At 38.3% G+C, this 16,376-nt stretch overlaps 1 protein-coding gene across 2 annotated transcripts in view; it reads left to right on the top strand.

Moving 5' to 3' along the window:
• The window catches only part of PDGFD (platelet derived growth factor D), a 235,907-nt gene that overhangs the window by 204,032 nt on the left and 15,499 nt on the right, over positions 1–16,376 (top strand). For both annotated transcript variants that reach the window (XM_060157930.1, XM_060157928.1), the window contains exons 4-5: positions 1,249–1,311; positions 5,218–5,416. In XM_060157930.1, the coding sequence (XP_060013913.1) occupies positions 1,249–1,311; positions 5,218–5,416 (262 nt within the window). The remainder of the gene's footprint in view (positions 1–1,248; positions 1,312–5,217; positions 5,417–16,376) is intronic.

Below are 16,376 nucleotides of genomic sequence, written 5' to 3'. Positions count from 1 at the left end.
CAACTAAAATTTCTTCAACGTAGACATTTATATATAAACCAGTTTCATCATGAGCACTTAATAAATACATTTCCGGCTTCTCAAAATGCTAATGAAATTTAGACCTGGTACTTAGCTCTCATTCAGTATACTTGGGTGTATAAGCTGTCAGATTTGAGTGGCTGAATTTTTTATCAGCATCATCTTAAAATACCTCCTACTCCCTGATCAGGCTGGAAGAAATTAACCAAGGTGATTTATTTCATCAGGGTCAAGAAACCAACTGTGACTTGTAAAAATGATAGGATCAGCTTTCCTTCCCATTATGTTTTTAAAACTTACTGCTACTAGGGTAATTAACATGAAACTTACAGACAAATCAGAAAGAAGTTTGCCTTATAAGAGAAGTTTCTTTCCCTGAGGTCACAAATCCTTTAAGACTTCTAAGGTAACTAACTTTCTCAGGTCTGCTCTCTACTTTCTTTTCTTGAGTGGGTAGTACTTTGTCCCTCCCATGGCCATTTTCTTCTCCCCCCCCCACCCCAGTCTTCCTGATTGAAAGTGATGCAGAGCCTAGTTCAAACCAAATAACCATTAATACTGACAATAATTATCATTACTCTTTATTAAGCATTTTAAGTGCTAGTTATAATTACATAACTAATGCATTGAATTCTCAAAACAGCCCTGTAATTTAAGTATCCCATACCAGCCTTTTACAGAAGAGGAAGGGAGGAGAGTAGATTGCCTGAGGTCACACAGTCGGTAGATGGCTGAGTTAAAATTTGAACTCCTGGGCTTTCCTGGTGGCTCAGTGGTTGAGAGTCCGCCTTCTAATGCAGGGGACATGGGTTCGTGCCCCGGTCTGGGAAGATCCCACATGCCGCGGAGTGGCTGGGCCCGTGAGCCATGGCCACTGAGCCTGCGCATCCGGAGCCTGTGCTCTGCAACAGGAGAGGCCACAACAGTGAGAGGCCCACGTACCGCCAACAAAAACAACAACAAAAAAAAGGTGAACTCCTGTCCCCACGTTTTTTCATTTTGCCAGTGTTTATAAGTAAATGTGAATGCAGTTGTCCGTGTCTTGAATGACAAGGGTTCTTGAGGAGAGGTGATTAAGACAGATGGTGACCTGTTCAGCAGTAATGTAGCCTGTATTCCTGTTGTCACTTAGTTGGAAGAAGATTCAGATGGCTGAGATGAAACTGTGCATGTAATGAATTGAACAGAGGTTTGCCTTACTCGCATGGATGTTTCTTTGCCTTCCAGGAAGATTTCCAACCCGCAGCAGCCTCAGAGACCAATTGGGAATCAGTCACAAGCTCAATCTCAGTAAGTAATTTATCTTTCTGTTGCCTGCAAAGACAACTGATGGAGTAGTAGCTAAGGTCAACCCTGGGATGACTTCAGCTGCATGAAGTATCTATGGCTGGACCCAAAGCCAGGTCTCAAACATGATGTGTTCTTCCATTTCTTTTAGGTTATAGTGAGCTATGTCAGATGCCCTTTTTCTCCTCTTTCAGAAAGGTTTCCAGGAAATGTCAGTACCCCTTGTAGGAACACGGGATAGACAATGACTTAAATATTTATCAATTTCAAAGGAGAACATTGCAACTAAAGGACTGTCCAGACATATGAAAGGTGTGAAACAGTTCAGGGCCCAAGCTCAGGTGGGGAATTTTGAAATAGTTTTTTGAATATTCCAGGGGACGCCGTTAACCTTTGCATTTTCAAGGATCTTTTCAGATGTGAAAAATCCATGTTTATGGTAACATAACTTAAGTGCAAGCCAGGCTTGTGTTCTATGTGGCTTGGAAATAAAACATAACTCACCCTGAAACTATAAAATGGTTCATGCTCCATTTTTTTCCCTCCAGATTTAGTCATTTCCCAGTATTCTGTATACTTATCTACTTTGTACAGAAAGAGCAGACTTTGTTTTCACCAATCTTATGGGTAGCACTTATGTAGCAATAAACTGCAAGATAATAAATGCAGTTGTTCATTAAAAGATTAAGAGCATGGAGAAAGATTATCCATGGTTCTAAGGTGGGTTAGTGTGGCTGAGTCAGAGTTGATTTTTTTTTTCCAGAAGTGATGTTCTCTCTTTTGTTCTTGGAGGGAATTTTTAAAAATTCCCTCAGATGCCAGGATTTCTTCAGCTATGGATTCTGTGACTATTTAATTCACCTGGTGTGGCTGGTGAACTAGAACATGATCTGATCGAGATCAGTGAGGTCTCTAATGGTGATATTAAGAGTGTTTTGTTCGTTTCTGATGGTCAAGAATGCATGCTGTGAACCTAGCTGAGTATAGACAATCATTGTCAGGAAGGTGAAAATTAAAATAAGGCAGGTAATACTGAGGAGCTGGGAGGCTAGGCAAGAGGTGTGGGCAGTTAGCAGCCCAAGACTGACAATTCAAGGTACATGCCAGTGGTAGCTTTTGCCATTCAGGACATAGTGGTCTATTCTGTCAGGAGATCCTCTGGCTTCTCAAGTATCTTGTACATGATAGCTCAGGGTTATCTAATCATTCCTGCCCAAAGGGCAGAAATCAAGTTTAAAGGACCCTTCACTGATTCAGGATAATCCAGGCCCTCTTAAAGACGATTGTCCTGTCCATTTGGTGCATCTGTGGAAGCTCAGCACTAGGTCCAAATCCATTGGAAACTCTTCTGGGTTGCGTTCCAAGTCCAGGTTCTGCTGAGTCCTCTAGGAAGACCAGGGAGACCTAGCTTCTTTTCTCAGCATTCTGATTTTCAAGAACCTTCTGGAGTAGGAGCAAGGGCCTTTGGACCTACCATTCACTTCTGTATAAACCATTCTTTATTTTTGTTGAAACCGGTTTACAGTTTTCAGAACATTTTTACAGATTTTTATCATTACTTTAAAAGTAATTCACTTAGCTTTAAAATTGATTTTACAAACATAAAACAAAAGCTGAATGAGATCAAATTTACAGTGCAATTGAAAGAGGCACACCCAACTAGTATTTCTCTCAAAAATAGTTCTTATATAATTGCCTCGGAAACAAAAATATTCTCTTGGGTTGATTAGATCACCTAGTCACTCATAAATATTTTCTTAAATATCATTAGTGTTTCAAGTCAAAACTTGAAAAGAGCAGTAAAACTCACACACAAGGACCCTTTTACATTTTACCTATGGTTTGGATTTGCTCTTCAGACTAATGTTAGAAGAGACTAGACTCCCTCCTCCTCCTTCCTCAGAGCCATTTAAGTAGCTTATGCTTGTGTCTGAATGGCTTGATTAACATTCCTGCTTTTGTTTCAAAAAAGAGGGAAGAATTTTAATTTCAAAGCTTTCATATGCTGCCATGCACCTAACTTTGGCCAGCTCATTTTGTTCTTAGACCCACATGATACAAAGCTAATTGTAAATCATCTGTTGTGTATGAGCCAGGTAGACTGTAGATCCAGGCAATACAAAGTTGAATGGGAATTTGGAATTTTGTTACTGAACCATAAATTTAGCCGCCTTTAGCATAGGATGCCAAGAGGGATCTGAAAATCAGAAGTGATGTGCTTCAATCAGGGTTCAACTTCTATCACACACACACACACACACACACACACACACACACACACACACACACACACACACAAACACACTCCAAGATTAAGGAGCTGGCCTGATACCTTCAGCAGTCTATCTCATGTCTCACACGCTACTCCCCAAACCCCGTCTGCCACCTACTCCCTTTCCCTACAGGGCATGTTTGAAATCTCCTAAATTACACCAATGGTAGGTTATGCTTTTATAAAACCTCTTAGTTTTGCTAAAGACAGACTGTCCCCCTAAGAGCAAGTGATCCTTTTGGGGACTTTTGGATCTTGACTGGCTAAAAAGAAAATGTGTCACCTGAGAGTGTACTGTCTGGGACTCTATAATGCATAGGCATATTATTTCTCAATAGGAATGCAGCTGAGTTTCAGAAATGCAAGTTTTCGTTAATCTCTATTTTTCCTGTAGAGATATGAGATATTTGCCCTTGGGAGATCTTATTTGTTTGGCAGTTTCTTTAAAGACATTTAGAAATCATTGGAGACTACATGCTTTCCATTTCCTTGTTAATGGGTCATGAAGTTTTACAGAGATGTTTGCTACATGGCTCATTTACCTCTAGATTTTACAAGGGTTAGTGAAGTAAGTGCTTGGAAACTTAAGTGGGGGTGTATTCCATGGCAAAATACATAATCCCTTCCAGACTTTTAATGATGTTGCATTCCCCATTTGAAGAGTATTCCTGAGAATGTTTAAATGGCAGCTGGGATCCCTCACAAACTATAGCACTTAAAATGCACACACACACGGGGAGGGGGAAGGGGAAGCTGGGACGAAGTGAGAGAATGGCATGGACATATATACACTACCAAATGTAAAACAGTTAGCTAGTGGGAAGCAGCCACATAGCGCAGGGAGATCAGCTCAGTGCTTTGTGACCATCTAGAGGGGTGGGATAGGGAGGGTGGGAGGGAGATGCAAGAGAGAGGAGATATGGGCATATATGTATATGTATAGCTGCTTCACTTTGTTATAAAGCAGAAACTAACACACCATTGTAAAGCAATTATACTCCAATAAAGATGTTAAAAAAAATGCACACACACACATGTGAATCTTCTACTCTTAGGTCAAGGGGGCCGGTTTCATGGCTTATTATCCTTGTTGACAGTTAGTAAGCTGGTTAAAGTGCCAAATTTTATCAAGATGTCTCCAGAGTAAATTTAAACCCTGTTCAAAGAACGTCTACAATGCTAGGTGAGGTACAAAGATAGGACACTGAGGCTAAATGGAGAGAATGAATGGATTATTCAACATTTGCATGGAAAGGAGTTCAGAATTTACCTGCTCACCATTATTTGTTGATATGGATATGATGATTTGAGACTTTGGACCAAGAAATTGGATGACTTATTTTGATATTTCCATTTAGCTAGTATTTTTTTTTTAATGATTACAATTCAGATGACCTGGATGTTTTATGACCTTCCGGGTTTTGATTTGCAAAAAAGTGAATGACTATGATTTACCACTTAATTGTTCTTATTTAGGAATATAGCAAGACTATGGCACAGTGGCTTAGCATGATATTTATGTACATGATGTCTTGTAATCAGAAGTCTGTTTATGTTCCTTCCATATGGTTGTGTGACTCTTGTATTTCATAGCAATGGACTTTTTCTGAGTACACTGAGCTGTATGTCACTCTTAGGGGGTATCCTATCACTCTCCATCAGTAACGGACCCCACTCTCACTGCGGATACTCTGGACAAAACAATTGCAGAATTTGATACTGTGGAAGATCTGCTCAAGCACTTCAATCCTGAATCATGGCAAGAAGATCTTGAGAATCTGTATTTGGACACCCCTCATTATCGAGGCAGGTCATATCATGACAGGAAGTCAAAAGGTAAGAAACAAATAAGGTTCTTCATAAGCAGATAAAAGTGCTAATAGTAATAAGTAAGAATTTGCAATGCAATGTAGTTAATTCACTTACATCAGATGATTACTGTTAGTTCATTATCACATATCTTTTACACAGCACCTTCAAATGATGTTCTGTGTTTTGTCCAAACTGTGTTGTTTGTATGGGGCTAAGAAAGGTTTGATTCAGTCAAAGATCTGTCATAGTTTGGAGCTAGAAAAGACTTTATAAAATCATCTGGACCAACTTTGTGCTTCTTGGCAAGTAAGGCATTATCAGTCCCACCGTAAACAGTAGAGGCAACCAAAGTCAGGGAAGGTAAATAACTCTTCAAAGGCTGCATGGCAATGGAGAGGAAAGGAGAGTCATGCTCTCTTGCCTCCAATGGCAGTGCCTGTGTAACAGTCCCCTGTGCCTCTCTGATGGATATGAATGTTGAATTAGCCCGGGACTCAGTCATTGTTGGCAGGAGAGGCTTCTCGTAAAGTAATGGTCAAAACTCTGGAAGATTTCACTCTATTCATTCAATGTCCATTCTGAAATTTTTTATGAGGTCCTACTATGTGCTTTGTGCCCTTGGTGGTTCATAGGATATAAATGTCTCAAGGAAGAAACCAATATCTGGGCTATTTTGGACAAGTAAGTGTGAGGGCACACATTCATCTGGAAGGTTCAGGAAAGCAAAATGAAGGGAGAAGAAAGGAATATTCAGGCAGAATGAAAACATCATGAGTTAAAACAGTAATACTTACACTCTTAAAAAATAGGTATCCTAGTACTACATCTGAGTGATATGACCTTAGGACATGGATGTTTATTTGAATGTTTAACTCAAATTAATATAGAAATAACTTGTAATTACCTCATTGAATAAAACTATAATTTCTAGTCTGTTATGTTTAAGATTTGTTATTACTTAAACTTTCCTACAAGTCTTGTAAGGCTGGCTTGCATCATAGATATAAAGGTATTTAGTACAATACAACTTGTTTCCTGTACTTTGTAATAACATGGGTACTTTCAGGAATTAAAAGGAACCCAGGGCCCTTTTGTAGATAATGTTTATATTGGTAAGGACAACATATTAAAACATGTAGCCTGAAATGACTAGTTAGTTAACTCCTGCCTGGGTCTGCTGCTTATGGCTTAGGTCATAATCTTATATACTTAAAGTGCACAGCTAAGTGGGGACAACAGAGTCACTGGTGGCCCTGATGTTATGTAGATATATCATATGTAGATCAGTGTAACTCTCAAATCGAATTTTCCCAGGGCTCAGATTGTATTCAACTCAGAGAAGAAATGGCTTTTCCATAAAGCGTTGCTGTCTTTGGATCTCTACTAGGTCAACCTGAAGGAAAATAAAATACTCGCTATGTTTTGAAAACCCCAGAAAAAAATATTAAAAATGGTATTGGAGAAAGAAATGATAAAATCTGACTCTGTCTTTAAGTATCTTAACCACTATAGCTACTTGAGGGGCAGCCCTTCTTGACACCTATTTGTTTGAAGTATTAAAATTTAAAAATCACCTAAATTCATTACTTATTTTTCCCCAGATACTATGTTGAGTTGGAGGCAAGGTGTCTTGGTTCAAAGCCTAACCCTGCCACTTAGAAGTTCTGTGATTTTTTTTGCAAGTCACTGACTCTTCCTGAGCCTCAGTGTCTTCATTGACAATGTGTGTATGATAACACCTACTTTCAGGAATTGTTAGGGGTGCCATCAAAAGCACTTGGCACATAGTACTTGCTCAAGAAATGTTGAAAAAGTTTGGAGTACTTGAGATGCCACAGCATTTATTTGTCCTACTACTGCATTGCTATTTGTATTTTTCTAAGGGAATATGAGAGCCTAGGACCTAACGGTTTCAACTCTTGCTGAATATTAAGTCACCTGGGGAGCTTTAAAAAACTACGGGTGCCTAGTCCTATCCCAGTCACAATGACTCAGAATCTCTGAGGGCGAGGCTGGGGTATTGATATTATTTTATGGCTACTAGGAGATTGAGACTGATCCTTAGAGGCAGCCAGGGTTGAGAGATGGTTCATCCTATATCTCCAGTAAATTGGCACAGACTCTGACACATTTTAGCTGCTCAGTTAATGTTTGTGGAATTGAAGATATTAATTATTCAGTATTAGTGTATTTCTAACATTTATAGAAACCCACCCCATAGACCAAGGATTGTAGCTTTATTAAGAATGCCTTTGGTTACTGAAATAACCTTACTAGAACATTCAAGGCACCATTCTACTTATTTCTAACAGTGTAAACATTTCTCTCCCCTGTTGGCTTAGATTTCATTTCTTAAACTCTTGTTTAAAATGGCCCTAAGGCAGGTCTGTACCCTTTCATTTAACACTGGCAAGCCACCACTGTCTCTGCACTTGCATAACTGTGCTGATTTAATTGTTTATCATTCCACTGATGCTGAAGCACCTGCCTGTATCACAAAAGCAAAGGAAGTCAGGTTTAATATTTCAGCTGTTATTTTCAGCTTTTAGAACTTAAAAGTACAAATTCATGGTTTGTATACTGATGTATAAGAAAGGGGACAGTGAATAAAAGAGTGAAAACCAAAAAGTAGTTATAGATGATGGAGGTCCATTAGGTGTCAAATAAAATGTGAACTTTATAGGATCCCTAAAAAAGTTTTCTACTATCAGTATAATAATCTTGTTGTACAGAAACAAAGATATTTTGTTATATCTTTGTTTTATATATTTTGAATATCTATTGAGCATCCATTCTTCTGATTTACCCAGACTGATCAAAAGTAGCATTTTTCATGATACCAAAGAACAGGATTCTAAGATGACCCTTGAATGTGAATATATAAATCACAAAATTTTATAAACTCTAAAATAAAGCACAAACACACTAGGTGAAGAACTCATGTAATGAAGTAGAAAACAGTTAATAAAATTAAATTTTATGCTTTGCTTCTACTGTTATTTGAAGAAAGATTAGGTAACAGTGAGTTTTTAGTTCTCCTTAAGAAGAGACTTGAAAATGAGAAGCAAGAGGACAGTAAAAGTTTAGGGAGAAGAGGGAGAGAAAAGAGACATAACTTTGCCAAGTATTGAAGCCAGAACTTCAGCGTATAAGGTCCACTTTTTTCAAATTCACAAGTAATAGATAAGCACAAACCTGTCTGTAAAACCTTCTGGACTGATGATAATAGGACAAGTTAATATATCCAACTTTCAGTTTCCTAGGGGGTAATGGAGAAAAGGGTAGCATGGATAATTGAACTCTGTAGATAAGTACAGTTCCAAAACCCAGTTTTTGCCAATGATTTCAACCCCATGCCTTCAACCTCAAAGCTGCCCAAAAGTTTAAAAAAAAAAGTCGTTTGAAATTCAAGTTGTATTTACTTCTTCTGATGAACATGACAATAACATAGTAAATTTGCACATAATTAGGTAAAATATTATATGGATGTTCTACAAACTATGTAATCACTCTCTGAATCATTGCATGACCACTGTGGTTTAACTGAAGTTACACTGCAATTCCTTTAAAACACAATACTTTGAACTTGGTAGCAATGTATATTTACTCAAGTATATAGCATGAAATGTGACATCTCTACATTGAAAAACTATCGGCCTTAAACTCTACTAGACTGGGCATTAATTGAGTGGTCATTTATGGAGATTAACAATGTAACTGAGATGCAGTCTTTTACTTATTCCAGGAGAGCTTGACTTTCCTGAATGATGGTGTGTTTGCCATAGAAAAATCCAACACATAACAGCAAGAAGAAAACCTGTTCTCCCAGTTTGTGTTGTGATTAAAATATGGATATAATTGTTGAGGCACTCCAACTTAATAGTTTTGAACTACAGTAATGCTTGACAAAAATACAATTTTCCCCAGAGTTGCCATTTCTTTTTAAATTTTATTTAATTTTATTTTTTTATATAGCAGGTTCTTATTAGTTATCTATTTGATACATATTAGTGTATACATGTCAATCCCAATCTCCTAGTTCATCCCACCACCACCACCACCACCACCACCCCGCCCTGGCTTTCCCCCCTTGGTGTCCATACATTTGTTCTCTACATCTGTGTCTCTATTTCTGCCTTGCAAACTGGTTCATCTGTACCATTTTTCTAGATTCCATATATATGCATTAATATATGATATTTGTTTTTCTCTTTCTGACTTACTTCACTCTGTATGACAGTCTCTAGGTCTATCCACCTCTCTACAAATGACCCAATTTCGTTCCTTTTTATGGTTGAGTGATATTCCATTGTATATATGTACCACATCTTCTTTGTCCATTCGTCTGTTAATGGGCATTTAGGTTGCTTCCATTACCTGGCTGTTGTAAATAGTGCTGCAATGAACATTGGGGTGCATGTGTGTTTTTGAATTATGGTTTTCTCTGGGTATATGCCCAGTAGTGGGATTATTGGGTCATATGGTAATTCTATTTTTAGTTTTTTAAGGAACCTCCATAGGGGCTGTATCAGTTTACATTCCCAGCAACAGTGCAAGAGGGTTCCCTTTTCTCCAGCATTTGTTGTTTGTAGATTTTCTGACGATGCCCATTCTAACTGGTGTGAGGTGATACCTCACTGTAGTTTTGATTTGCATTTCTCTAATAACTAGTGATGTTGAGCAGCTTTTCATGTGCCTCTTAGCCATATGTATGTCTTCTTTGGAGAAATGTCTATTTAGGTCTTCTGCCCATTTTTTGATTGGGTTTTTTGTTTCTTTAATGTTGAGCAAGTCACCATTTATTTATTTATTTTTTATTTATTGTTGGCTGTGTTGGGTCTTCGCTCCTGTGCGAGGGCTTTCTCTAGTTGTAGCAAGCGGGGGCCACGCTTCATCATGGTGCGCGGGCCTCTCACTGTCGTGGCCTCTCGTTGCGGAACACAGGCTCCAAATGCACAGGCTCAGTAATTGTGGCTCACGGGCGTAGTTGCTCCGTGGCATGTGGGATCTTCCCAGACCAGGGCTTGAACCCGTGTCCCCTGCATTGGCAGGCAGATTCTCAACCACTGCGCCACCAGGGAAGCCCCTGAGTTGCCATTTTTTGATGCAGGGGCCAAATTTGATGTGCATTCCTCTTTAAAAAATCAGTAATTTAATATTGAGTGAAGCAAACATACTGAAATTAAATTGAGTCCAAATGACGGAGTTTGAAATATATGATTTTCACAGACTCTAAATGCTTAGATGTTGTAACTCTGGGACAGTTACCAACCCATTTTCCAGGATCTAATATCAATTTGTGATTTCTTACATGACATTATTTTGCTGTAAGATCTAAAACACTTGATTCTTTAATTTGAAAACTGTTTATTTGTAAACAACTGTCATAAGAAGCTGATGAGTAAATGAAATAAATATGTTTCATATAAAATGTTTGAATTGGTTCTAAATTCTCTTAGATACAAATATCTTTTATTTTTAACTTAGTCATTTATTGCTGTTTCTTTGTCATGCCCTTTGTCATACTAACTAGAAAGAGCCAAATCTTGCTCTGGAGATGTCATTCAATGGGTATAAAGTTTCAGTCATGCAAGATGAAAAATTGCTAAAGGTCTGCTGCACAACACTGTGCTCATGGTTAATAATACTGTACACTTAAAAATTTAAGCAGATACACCTCATGATATCTGTTGCTTAACATGTTTTTTTATAAATGTTCTTTTTTGTGAATATTTGGTAGAAGTTGCCCATAAAAATAATTAAAAAACAATTTAGAATGTAGGAAATAATTTCAGAGTGTATTAAGATATGAACATATTTTAGAAGTGACCTAAAGTCACAGTAAATTGAATGCTTACAAATTTCTCTCTCTGCCTATTTGATATCTGGGTGAGAATTTGCAGAAAGCCCTTGTCTGACGCTAGTGATGAATCAGATAAGTCACTCTTGAGATATCCTTCTGTAACTATCTATTGGTAAATTAAACAAACAGAGGTACTACAGACGTTAAATCAAATGGATTTCTTTTTCTAATTTCTTGTGTTGAATAAGGGTTAGCTTCACTGAGTTTCCTGAACCATGTGGTATGTACCAAGTAAAAGCTTTCTTTATCAATATTAAAATTGTTTACCATAAATTTGATAGAAATAGAGCAAAAGAAAGAATGTGATAGTGGAAAGAGCATGGACTTTGGAGTCAAGTAAGCTTATAATAAAATTCTAACTCAGGTACTAATGGTGGCCTTGGAGAGTTATGTGCAGACCTCTGAGCCTGTGTTTTCTCCATTTGGTAAAATGACTCTAATTATAACAACTTTGCAAAGTCATGTGAGGATTAATAATAGCAGAGTATACAACTCCTAGTGGGCCCTCAATAAATGCTAGCTATTATTATTACTTGAATACAGAACTCTGCACAGAACCAAGGTATTTCTGTGGACCTTGCTCTCTTCCTTGTAAGGCTCTTAGATAAGCATCAGTAATCTGGAGAGCCTCCTACAGAGTATCCAAATATTGTCATATTTAAGTATCTGTATAATCAGTAAACTCATTAAAAGTTTACAAAATAATTGCCAAGTACTAAACTTTTCTATGATATATTTACCCAGAAATTTCTGGCACCCTTTTGCTTTTTGGACATTTCCTTTTTAAAGCTTATTTTTTAGATTTTAGCCACTCTTTATAACCCATATGATTTGTAAATAACTAGATTCCCTACTCATTCAGTTTGCCAGCAAGCATTAATAAAACCATATTATCATTTATAGTGTCACATGTGTCTATGAGGGCACACGCATAAAATGTTTGAAGAAAATCTCAGCACAGGGACAAGGACCTTTTTGGTTGTTTATTCTCTTACTGCCACTGCAGCCTCTGATTTTCTCCTATAGTGGCTGTCTATCTTTGTGGATATCCTAAGCCTACTCTCATCATCAAAGTTATTCCTCCCATCTAGGCATATAATTCAAATGCACATTGCTTAGGAAATCCATTTTGCAGTAGAAAACCGTAGGTAACTTTTACTGTCTGGGTGGACAAATGTGCCTTTTCCACAACAGTCACTCTTGTTAAAGATGAATGGGTTTGCCTTGTAGTTCCTGTACCCATTTTTACCTGTGTAGCATTGGGAATCCTCTGCAGCATCCTTGTGCTCAGTGCCCCTATGGACTTAAGGAGGGAGCATACCCTTCCTAGAGCACACATTCATGCAGAAACTGCTGGGGCTGGAACATCTGGCTCATTAAGTGTCTACTTGCAAAGGACTGTGTTGAGTGCTACGTCCCATGAAATTTAACTAAAAACAACACATCATCATTGTTTTCTGACATTTCGATCAAGGTGGACATGACCTTCCTTTCCTTAGTGATCACCAATTGCAGAATCTTAGCCACTTCTGGTTTAGGTGATTCTATTCTTAACCTTACTTCATTGATCTGTTTTACTCATTTCAAGGTTAATGTGAGGCATACCTACTGAGAGCTAGAGTCTGGACCTTGCTTCAAACACTTTTAACTCATTCAAGCTCAATGAATTTCTTGGCAGGAGAAGACTATTGTTATTCCCATTTTATCTAATAAAAGAAACAAATCCAGAAAGGTTCAGCGACAGCTATAAAGTAGAGAGCCATGACATGAACCTGGGTGTGTTGACTGCAAAGTCAATGCTGTGGGGGAACCAATAATGAGTAAAGCTCAGAGACTCATAGTCTAATAAATGAGAGACAAGAGAAAGATCTCCTTGATTTCCTAACCTGTTTTCTTATTTTTCATTGCATAGATGTACTTCATACATCCCCCTAGAGTTCAGAGAATTGCCTTATGATAGTGTCAGCTGCTTTCAGGCCTAATCCAATGCCTTGCAGATATCCTTGCACTCACCCATTCATTTTCCAGCAAGTATTTGTCAAGTGCCTACTATATGTCCAGTGACTGTAGGCAAGTCATTCAACTCTTCTGCATCTCAGTTTCCACATCTATCAAATGGGAATAGTAGTCTCTAAGATAACAGTTTGTTATGAGAATTCCATGAGGCTTGAGTAGGTGCTCAGTAAATTTCCATTCACTCATCGCTTAACAATGTTTTTAAACCCTGACAATTAGGAATTGTCTGAGTGGGAACATTTTACTGTGATTTAGGTTAATTTCTATAAATACAAGTGGTAAATGTTTCCATTCTTCAGAAATTAAACCAGCAAATGGAGTCATGAGATTCATGATTTTAAGTTTAAAATACCCTGATATTCCCTCATTAAAAGTTATAAGATAATTGTTCTTTCCAGACTTATTTGCACTTGCAAATTGGGGTTGAAATGTGGAAACCATTTTCACAATTATGTGCTAATTTATAGAAGAGGGAATCTGAAAATCACAGTGAGGTTGTAATGTCCATAAAGAGGAGCAGACTCCTCTTGGGAAATTTATGAACCCTGAAGAAAGCTGAGAGCCCCTAGTTGCTTGGTATAAAAATACTACAATTATTTATATATTCCCCTTACCTCCCACCCCCATATAAAGTGCCATAAATCTAGTGTTGTAACATCAAGGTCAAGTTTATAATAAAGCACTTTACATAACAGATTGTGGGACTACTCCCCATTTGGCAAAAGACATATTCCTGAGCACCTTGAGATGTGTATCAGAGAGCCAGCCTTCTGGATGGCATCCTTTACCCCATGTGGCACAGCTGCTAGAGCCCATGGGTCTTGGTGCCAATCTTCGTGCATCACAGTTCATCCTTGATAGAGCTGGTTCTAGAACCCTAGTTTTTCAATTCTAACCCAACAACCATCAGTAGTTTGATTCATTTAGGTAGTAGTTACTGAGTACCTATTCCTTGCAAATGAAATCTGGATTGACTAGTGGTCTATAAATGGCCTGAACTTTTTCTAATTTTGACTTTAAGTTTATGGGTATCCCACAAAAGATAGATATTTAAGAAAAATCAGAAATGTTTGTCTTGGGGAGCTGTAGTGACTCCAGCTGTTTTTTATTGGATTTAGTTATTTCAAATATCCTGAAATGGCATGTGTGCTTAGACTACAAAAAAATAAAAAATGTTGTAGTTTTTTCATCAGTGTGCTGCTTCTAACTGTTGAAACCAAATGGTTTTAGGAGAGGTGGACTTAAATGACCTATATTTGGTCCTTCCACTAGGGGCAAAGCACTAGGAGAGGGGAGATAAAAAGACGATTAACTCTGCTTTCAAGGACCTTATGGTTTAGTGGACAAGAAACACCTAAATAAAGAAAAGGATAAAGCAAAGTCTACAAAGTCAGTGCTATAATAGAAAGCAGAGAATGTGTGGTGAGTATATAGTGAAGGGGTCAGAGGAGATGTAGGGTGAATGTGCCCCTTGACTTAGAAGATTAAAATGACATAGTGGACTGAGATGTCAGAGAAGGTAAACTAGAATGACAAAAGCATGGTTTTAAAAAAGGCATGGGACTTCCCTGGTGGCGTAGTGGTTGAGAGTCCGCCTGCCAATGCAGGGGACACGGGTTTGTGCCCTGGTCCAGGAAGATCCCACATGCCGCGGAGCGGCTGGGCCCGTGAGCCATGGCCGCTGAGCCTGCACGTCCGGAGCCTGTGCTCCGCAACGGGAGAGGCCACAACAGTGAGAGGCCCACGTACCGCAAAAAAAAATAATAAAAAATAGAAAAGGCATGGCCCTACTTCAAGCACTTGCTCTTCTATTGCCAAACCTGCACTGATATAGAGGCTGCTAGTGAGTGCCTGCTAAGAGAGTTCATAAAGAATTTTAGCCTGTAAAGGCTCAATTTGCTTGTATTAAAATGATTACTGGCTAGCTCCAAGAATATAGAGAAGTTTAACTGAACACTAGCAGATTCAGGAAGATAAAGAGAAAAAAGACTGGTGACACACATAACAGAATAGACTGATGAAAGGCCAGCACAGTGAAAGCCAACCAATAAACTTGACACCAGAAGAGACTGACCCAAGGAAACCATCTTTCTATTGAACAAAACAAACTGTGAATCAAACATGCATGGGAAGGAAAAAAAAAATGTTTTCTTAAATTCAGTGTGAGGACATTATTTTGTTTCACAATGAATTTTTGTATTCACAAAAAAATTGAAATGATTAATTTAGAAAAGGCTTTTAAATTTTTATCATAAGCTGATCACCACCTATGCTGTTTGCCAAGCATGTGAAATATAATATTGGCTTTATCTGTCCTCTAGAAAGAATCTCTAGGGTTCTATCATTTGTTGCCCCCTGAAAACAGTTGCTATCAGCCCATCCAACTCTTTACGTGGACCTCCGATTGGTTTTCATAACAAAGACTACAGGTAGATAAGGGCAAGAAGGAATGCAAGGAGAGATGAGGACAAAGTGAAGACCATGAATTGACAAAAGTCCTCTCATTTCAGGTGAAAAAATATGAAATTCATTGTATTTCTCAATACCAAAGAAAAAAGTACGTTCTGTGCAGTAGCCTGGTTTATTTGCAAGAACCCAGTGTACATTTCCAGTACAATCCGATAGATGAATGTGTGTGCCCAGGAGTACATGCTTGGGTATATGTAATTGACAGCATCTTGAAAGTGACAGGTCAGTGCCTAGCAACGCACCTAGGAAGCCAGGTCATTTGACAGCTAGTAGACCTCTAGACGGAAAGCTCCATCAGGGCTCATAGAATCTGCTCTTTGCACCCTCCTTCAACTCTTTAGACCTGGGCTCAGAAATGCAAGAGTAATGAAAAAGCCTGAATTCAGACTCTGGCTCTACCACTGACTAGGTATGTGGCTGTGGACATGTTCTTTTCCCTACCCTCTCAGAGCCTCAATTTTCTCAAGTGTAAAAGTGTAAAAGTAAGGGTAATGATAGTATGTAATTCCTAGCATTTATGGGGATTTCATGCAATTGTATATGTGAAGAACTTTTCATGCTACCTGATACTTAGGAATATAGATGGTCAATATAAAAAAGACCAGGCTGACTCTCCTTCCTCCCAAACCTGACCCT

This window comes from Lagenorhynchus albirostris, chromosome 9 (assembly GCF_949774975.1).
Source record: "Lagenorhynchus albirostris chromosome 9, mLagAlb1.1, whole genome shotgun sequence".
Classification (NCBI taxonomy): Eukaryota; Metazoa; Chordata; class Mammalia; order Artiodactyla; family Delphinidae; genus Lagenorhynchus; species Lagenorhynchus albirostris.
Note: the sequence above shows the minus strand (reverse complement) of the source record. Positions and strands in the feature narration are given on the sequence as shown.